We start from the raw sequence: 7,201 nt of genomic DNA, 5'->3' as shown, positions 1-7,201 counted from the left end.
ATCTTTGACAAAATATTCTTCAACGGGAACGACCGACCAATATTACAGATTTTTGACATGAATATTACATTTACGGTCGATACAACTTTCTTGAGAAAGTATCACCAACATCATATAAAACTCAAAACAACCATGTTATTAAAAAGTTATATAGCTACAACATATCAACTTTATTTACTACCAAAACTGTGAAATTATAATTATGTTTTGTGCTAAAAAATGATTAATACTGTTTCACCAAAATAAGAATAAAAACATACATAAATTTAAATTCCTTCATAAATAACACATTACAGTTGTGGTAAAATATTATCCAGATGTCTTCACTTGTGTCAAGGTTCATCAATTATAAATAACATTTTTAATTTACTATGTCAAAAAGGTCTGAACACAACACATAGCATATTGGTTTCTGGATTTATGATTAATTATTTGGCTTTAAGATGATCTGTGTCTCTTTCTACCCTTCATTATTTTAGTCTTTAACTCCTTCACATGACTTCTGCATGTCATAAATCTCAACTCAATATTCTACCAAACTCTCTCTCTAGAAACAAACAACAAACATGTTGGATCATCACCCTTGAAACACCATGATCAAATTCTTCAAACACCTCTCAATTCTCCTATTTCTTGTTAATCATTCTTTCGGGTTAACCACAGACGGTGTTCTCTTGTTATCTTTCAAATACTCGGTTATAAACGACCCTTTAGGCGTGTTAGATAGCTGGGATTACTCAGACGAGTCACCGTGCTCATGGCACGGTGTCTTCTGCGGTAATCCCAGCTATCCATTTTCCGTCACAACACTATCACTTCCTAGCTCACAGCTAGCAGCCTCAATTCCCGCCAATCTTGGATTCATTCAACACCTTACGAAACTCGACTTATCGAATAATTCAATCAACGGGTCCATCCCGTTGTCGTTGTACAATGCTACCGAGCTCGAGTTTCTTGATCTTTCTAATAATTTAATCTCTGGGCAGCTTCCAGTAATTAAAGGATGGATAAGTCTTCAAGTTGTTAACATATCCGCTAATTTATTAACCGGGAAGCTGCCTAAACATCTTGGTGGTCTTCCTAACTTGAATGTGATTTGTTTGAAGAATAATTATATTACTGGAAACCTTCCGTCTGGTTATGATCGGGTGCGAATTTTCGATCTTTCGGGTAATTTTATCAACGGGTTATTGCCTCGAGATTTCGGAAGCAGTGATCTTGTTTACTTTAACGTGTCCCATAACAACATGTCGGGAGAGATTCCGCCAGAATTCACTAACAAAATTCCCACCAATACGACAATTGATTTGTCGTTTAATAATTTTACTGGAACGATCCCGGATTCCAGTGTTTTTATCAACCAGGATCCGAGATCGTTCGCTGGGAATCCAGAGCTTTGTGGGAAGCCGTTGAAGAATCTTTGTGTGGTGCCTAATGTTACGTCGCCAGCGACGTCTTCTCCTCCGGCTATAGCTGCAATTCAGAAAACAGCTGAGTCGTCTCATCCAAACAATTCTTCAAACAGTGAACCATCAAAATCGGGGATTAAAACTAGTACAATCGTTGGGATTGTAGTCGGAGATATTGCCGGGATTGCCGTTTTAGCCTTGATTTTCATTTACATATTGAAAAGGCGGAGAAGAATTGCATCTCAAGCCGTCTCCAAGGTATGTTGCGTCTTAACGGTGGCAGTGTTATAGAACTAGTTAGGCGCCAGTCGGGCGGTGGGGTACTGATTAGCAATTAATCAAGATTAATAAAAGATTAATTGGATTAAAATTTTATATCTACTTTTTTCAAATATGCACAAATTTTATACAGAAAATTTTCAGTTTTGACCCAAATAGCAATTAATCGAATATTGATTGGTATGGGCCTGAAATTTGAAAGTAAAAAAGTTATATATAAAAATGTTTTGAGAGCTCCATGACTATTTAACTTTTTCTTTTTCAAATAGTTAAATTATATTTGTTTATCGCTACAATAACTTATTTTTGTTAACTGTTATGACAGTCATACAACAATAACAAGCACGAAAACGGAGCCAATCAAGAATTCGATTGGGCGTCGTCGTCTGAAGACCAAGAGCACAAATGGCTACGTTCATGGCCGTGTCTGTTCAAACGAAAGGTCATTGAAAACGAAGAATCCTCGAACGAGGAAGATATCAGTTCGGAAATAGACGAGAACGAGGCGCTTCCAGTATCCGAAATAAGGAAAGACCCGGAAAAGAAAGGTGAGCTGGTGACGGTTGATGGTGGTGAGAAAGAGCTAGAGCTTGAGACATTATTAAAAGCGTCTGCGTATATTTTGGGTGCTACCGGTTCGAGTATAATATACAAGGCGGTTCTGGAGGACGGGACCGCATTGGCGGTCAGGCGGATCGGGGAGAACGGGTTGGAGCGGTTTAGGGATTTCGAGAACCAGGTTCGGGTTATTGCGAAGCTGGTTCACCCGAATTTGGTTCGGATCCGTGGGTTTTATTGGGGCTCCGATGAGAAGCTTGTTATCTACGACTACGTTCCTCATGGCAGTTTAGCCAATGCACGTTACCGTAAGTTTTCTCTTTTTTTACCCTTTAAAATCTTTGAAAATGATAAAAAGTAAATTGTAACAATTTATAAAATCTTTTATAAAATAAAATTACTCTAAATTTAAAATGTGCATGTTAGCATTCAAAGGCGCACAAGAGCATGCAAGCTTTAGTTTACTTTTGGGCAAAAATGGAAAGGAGAAACTGGATCCAAATATAGATTTTCTTAAAAGTCAATGACAAACTTAAGATAAAGCTAATTAAGTACAACTTTCTATTACCGAATTGCGTTTGTCTTGGTGATATAAGAGTGTTAGATAAGATTTTCCGTTTTTAAGTGACTAGCGATTAAATCCGATAAAAAGTTATAAAAAATATTTACTAATTAACAGTAAATTTAATTTGTTTTTTAAAATTCTTTTTACTTATGATAATTAATTCTATAATTTGGATTTGTAGAACGTATAAGACATCAAAACTAGTGATTTTATCACTAAAAGTATATGGGAATCTTTTAGTATAACATGAGCTTATTAATAAAATACTACCAAATATAGTAATCAGATAAGCATGCATATATGCATATGCATATTTGCATGTGTAGAGTAGCCATTCGTTGTTTCTGCTGACTAAGGTTAGCTGACGGTGGATGGTGGAGTGGTTGTAACTGAAGCCTTTGTTATATTAATGCACCGAGTGGTACACCACAAGTCAACTGTCACGTAGCGTTTGCCTTTTAGCCCATGGCGTATTATAGCAATTGACATGTCTAAAAGAACTTAATATTGTATTACATGGAGGTCACTCTAGTTGAAATTGACATCTCTCCCCCCTTTTGATTTATTTTTCAACTTTTAATAATCTGATAATTTTATAATTCCCACTTGTATATCATGTAGGAAAAGTTGGATCTTCACCTTGTCCGTTACCTTGGGAGGTGAGGCTCAAGATAGCGAAAGGCACTGCTCGTGGGCTAATGTACATTCACGACAAGAAACAAGTACATGGGAACCTCAAGCCTAGTAATATCCTATTAGACTATGATATGGAGCCTAAGATAGGAGATTTTGGACTTGAAAGACTAGTTGGTGAAATCAGTTGTAAAGTTGGAGGTTCATCTAGGAACTTCGGTAGCAAGAGGTCAACCGCATCTCGTGACAGTTTCCAAGATGTCACGGTTGGATCAAACCCTAGTCCAAGCCCTAGTGCGATGGGGTGTATATCCCCATATTACGCCCCTGAATCACTTAGAAGCATAAAGCCCAACGCTAAATGGGACGTGTTCTCCTATGGTGTGGTGTTGCTAGAACTTTTGACCGGTAAGGTCATTGTATCAGACGAGTTTGGTCCCGCTAGCATGACGTGGAGTAACACATTGACAGATGAAGAGAAAATGAAGGTGTTACGAATGGCTGATGTGGCAATTCGGGGTGACATGGAAGGGAAGGAGGAGGCCTTGCTAGCATTGTTGAAACTAGGTTATAATTGTATATCTTCGGTGCCACAAAAGAGACCACACATGAAAGAGGTCCTTCACGTCCTCGACAAGTTCCCTTCTGCCTCTTCTACTTCTTCGTATTATTACAGTCACATATAACTTATTAATTGTGAGAGAAATTAATAATCGGAATTTTCTAGGGAGAGATGTGTATGATTTATGCTAAAATTGAAAGGTAGGTGTTGTATGTTGATTTTTATATTAGCTTTGATTTGGAAGTAGGAGTTATTTAGTCTATGATTTGTTATTGTTTTAACATTAAAGGTCACCTAATTTTCTAATAAATATTTAATACTGTTTTTCAACTTTAAACTAACCAATAATTAAAAAACAAGTCCAGTCTTCTTTGACGAACGTCACGACCCCATTACTTTCAAATCTTCCTCTTTTTAACCCAATCTTCTTGCCTCTTCAATTCCATTTCTCACGGCCTAATTAATCAGACGTTGCAACCCATGATCCAGTGGTATTATATTCTTTCTCGTAAATAAAAGGTTGTGAGTTTAAATCCTCAAAAGTACAAGATAAATATGAAATTTTGTTAATAATAATAATAATAATAATAATAATAATAATAATAATAATAATAATAATTGTAAGTCCCGAATCTGGATCACTACAACTATGATATCAACCAACCAAGTATTAGTGCGGAATCCTAATACCCGATGACTCAAGAACACGAGTAAACACAAACACGTAACACAGGCAATGTTTCAAAACACACGTACTATATTATACGCCGGGTGCTTAAGCACGATTACAACCTCGTCTATTGAAACACGTAGAAGGCTAACAAAACAGCCAAACGAACACCTAAACCCCATACAATGCATGTTCTATATATAGGGAACCAAAACAACTAGCCCAATATCTAACCAAAAGCCCACCGAGATCCCTAGGGATCTCGGTTTACACAAGTAGCCCGTAGCCCAATCCCATATTACAAGCTAAACCCAAACATAAGTAGACTAAGTACAAACCACTCTAATCTAGGCCCAACAATCTCCCCCTTGGTTTGTAGCTTGGTCTTCAATCGTGCTCTATGTAGTCAATATCAGCATCTTTCAACGCGCCAGCCCAGAATTTGTACCTGATAATAGAGGCCGCCATGCTTGTGTATTCTTTTGTAGCCGCTTCAAAGATCGGGTCAGCTATTATCTTGAACGAGCTGAGAGTCTTGATATCTCTTTCTCCAAACTTTAACAAATCCTTTGGATCAACAAATCTGTATTGCCCTTTTCCCTTCTCTAGTTTGATAACAACAGTGGCAGTTTCACTATCATACATCCAGAACCTCATGTTGTCCAATGTGCCATCTGGAATTGCTTCAGGTACAGGAATATGAGTGGCCTTGTTCGTAACAGGCACATGACGTTGACCATTGTTTTCACTGTCTTTGGATCCTTGACCCCCCCCCCCTTTGCTTTCTTCAGAAAGGACTCTGCGATTGTCATGTTTGGAAAGCCTCTATCAACTTGACTTCTTAGAAAATTCCAAAAATCTGTACAGCGTTTATCATTAGTTGGATTGGTTAAGGGAGAATTTATCAGGTCACTAAGATCCACTTTAGTCAACGATCCAAAATCTTTCATCTTCTTATAGTACTCAGTGGCCCCGGACTTCCTCTTAATCCACCACATGTTCTTTTCAGCATCGAAACCCCATGACACAACTCCCGAACGATCACCATATTTATCTGAGAAGCCTTTAGGAAAAGTGACAATGAATCTGTCTGGATGATCGGATGATTGGACATTTTGATTTGAGTTTTTCATCACCAGCAGCCTTTTCTGAACTCTATCAGATTTTTCTTTGGAGATTGGTGGGGCATCCATATACTGTTTCAATGTCTCAGAATCATCTATGTTCTCTACTGGGCGAGTAGTAGAGCCACCACCTTGATCAACGTTGGGTATCTTATCAGTACTACTTCTGAACTCATCTCCAAACTTGTGTTGCTGGCTTTCAATAATTGAATACGTACATCTTTAATAACATAATCTTGTTCGAGCTCAAAGACTCGACGTTGGAGAGCTTGAATGTCAACCGGAGCATCTTCTAGTACAATACCCTTGCCTTTATTCTGCATAAATTTTTCTTGCATGGCCAGAATCTGGGCAACCTTATCAAGAACATTCGAACTAGACTGACCTTGATTTGATGTGAACATTTGGAAGTTTCCCTGAGGTGGTTGTTGAGTAGCCTTGAACATTGAGAAACTGTCTTGAGAGATGAGAGCACTGTTAGAGGCAACGGTGTACCCAGCCGCACTGTAGGAGTTGGCATGATTTATTGCACGTTGCTTATCATCCATATCACATGCCTTGATAGTAGCTATCATATCAGAGATAGACAAATGGTTGAGATCTTTAGTCTTCTTGATGACGACAACATTCATATCCCAACTCTTTGGCAAAGAGTTTACCAGTTTGTTGTTTATTTCAGAAGTTTGCAGATAAATACTTGCATATCTCATTTCAGTCACCAACGATATGAATTTTTGAAGTTGAGTTTCCAATGTTTCCCCAAAAACATGATTAAACATGTTGAACTTTTGTCGCAGCAAGTCTTGGCGACTTCTTTTCATATCTTCATTTCTCTCATACACTTCGATCAGTGCTTCCCACAGCTCTTTAGCAGATTGGATTTCTCTAAATTGAAGGGCAATCTCGAGTGAGAGTGCCATGGTTAGAGTAGAGAGAGCCTTTTATCTTCCTCAACTTTAGCAAAGTCATCATCGTCATACAGTTCAACAGGCTTCACAATAACTTCGGTTGAGTTTTCCCTTTGATAGGTGATTCTTTGAGGGCCCCTAACGATACTTCTCCAAACTTTGGCATCTTTCATCTTAACATATTTTTCAAAGTGAAATTTCCATTCACTAAACCCCTCATGAGACAAGAGACGGGGTATGCGAGTGGTGGTCCCCATGATGGAGTCAAGTTCTTGATGAAGTGATGAATTAACGGAAGCATTACCATTAGTTAGTTGTTCCATTTTAATTGAGTTAACAAATTTAAGATCCAAGAGGTTTTTAAGTCCAAAAGTCTTATGATCCAGGTAACAGGCCCAAAATAAGACTGAGTAGGCCCAAATAGATTGCTGGGCCGAGAACGGGATTCACAACTTATTGGGCCTAGAATAAATGTCACACTAGTTGACCGAGA

General features: G+C 38.1%; 1 protein-coding gene across 1 annotated transcript; it reads left to right on the top strand.

Moving 5' to 3' along the window:
• The first annotated feature begins 527 nt into the window (after positions 1-527).
• LOC143613144 (putative LRR receptor-like serine/threonine-protein kinase At4g37250) lies at positions 528-4,140 on the top strand. The gene is made up of 3 exons (XM_077086934.1): positions 528-1,667; positions 2,014-2,554; positions 3,433-4,140. Exons 1-3 carry the CDS (start codon positions 594-596, stop codon positions 4,128-4,130), a joined length of 2,313 nt encoding a protein of 770 aa, XP_076943049.1. The 5' UTR covers positions 528-593; the 3' UTR covers positions 4,131-4,140.
• Positions 4,141-7,201: the final 3,061 nt, after the last annotated feature.

The sequence above is a fragment of the Bidens hawaiensis genome, unplaced genomic scaffold (genome assembly GCF_021521415.1).
Source record: "Bidens hawaiensis isolate Kalapana, Puna unplaced genomic scaffold, B.hawaiensis_p1.1 tig00036747_1, whole genome shotgun sequence".
Classification (NCBI taxonomy): Eukaryota; Viridiplantae; Streptophyta; class Magnoliopsida; order Asterales; family Asteraceae; genus Bidens; species Bidens hawaiensis.
Note: the sequence above shows the minus strand (reverse complement) of the source record. Positions and strands in the feature narration are given on the sequence as shown.

What these genes read in the sequence shown, in the direction of transcription:
- LOC143613144 (XM_077086934.1), top strand. Translation starts at nt 594, where the DNA reads ATGATCAAATTCTTCAAACACCTCTCAATTCTCCTATTTCTTGTTAAT. An exon ending in CATCTCAAGCCGTCTCCAAG is followed by an intron (nt 1,668 to 2,013) that starts GTATGTTGCGTC and finishes CTGTTATGACAG; the next exon opens with TCATACAACAATAACAAGCA. An exon ending in TTTAGCCAATGCACGTTACC is followed by an intron (nt 2,555 to 3,432) that starts GTAAGTTTTCTC and finishes TATATCATGTAG; the next exon opens with GAAAAGTTGGATCTTCACCT.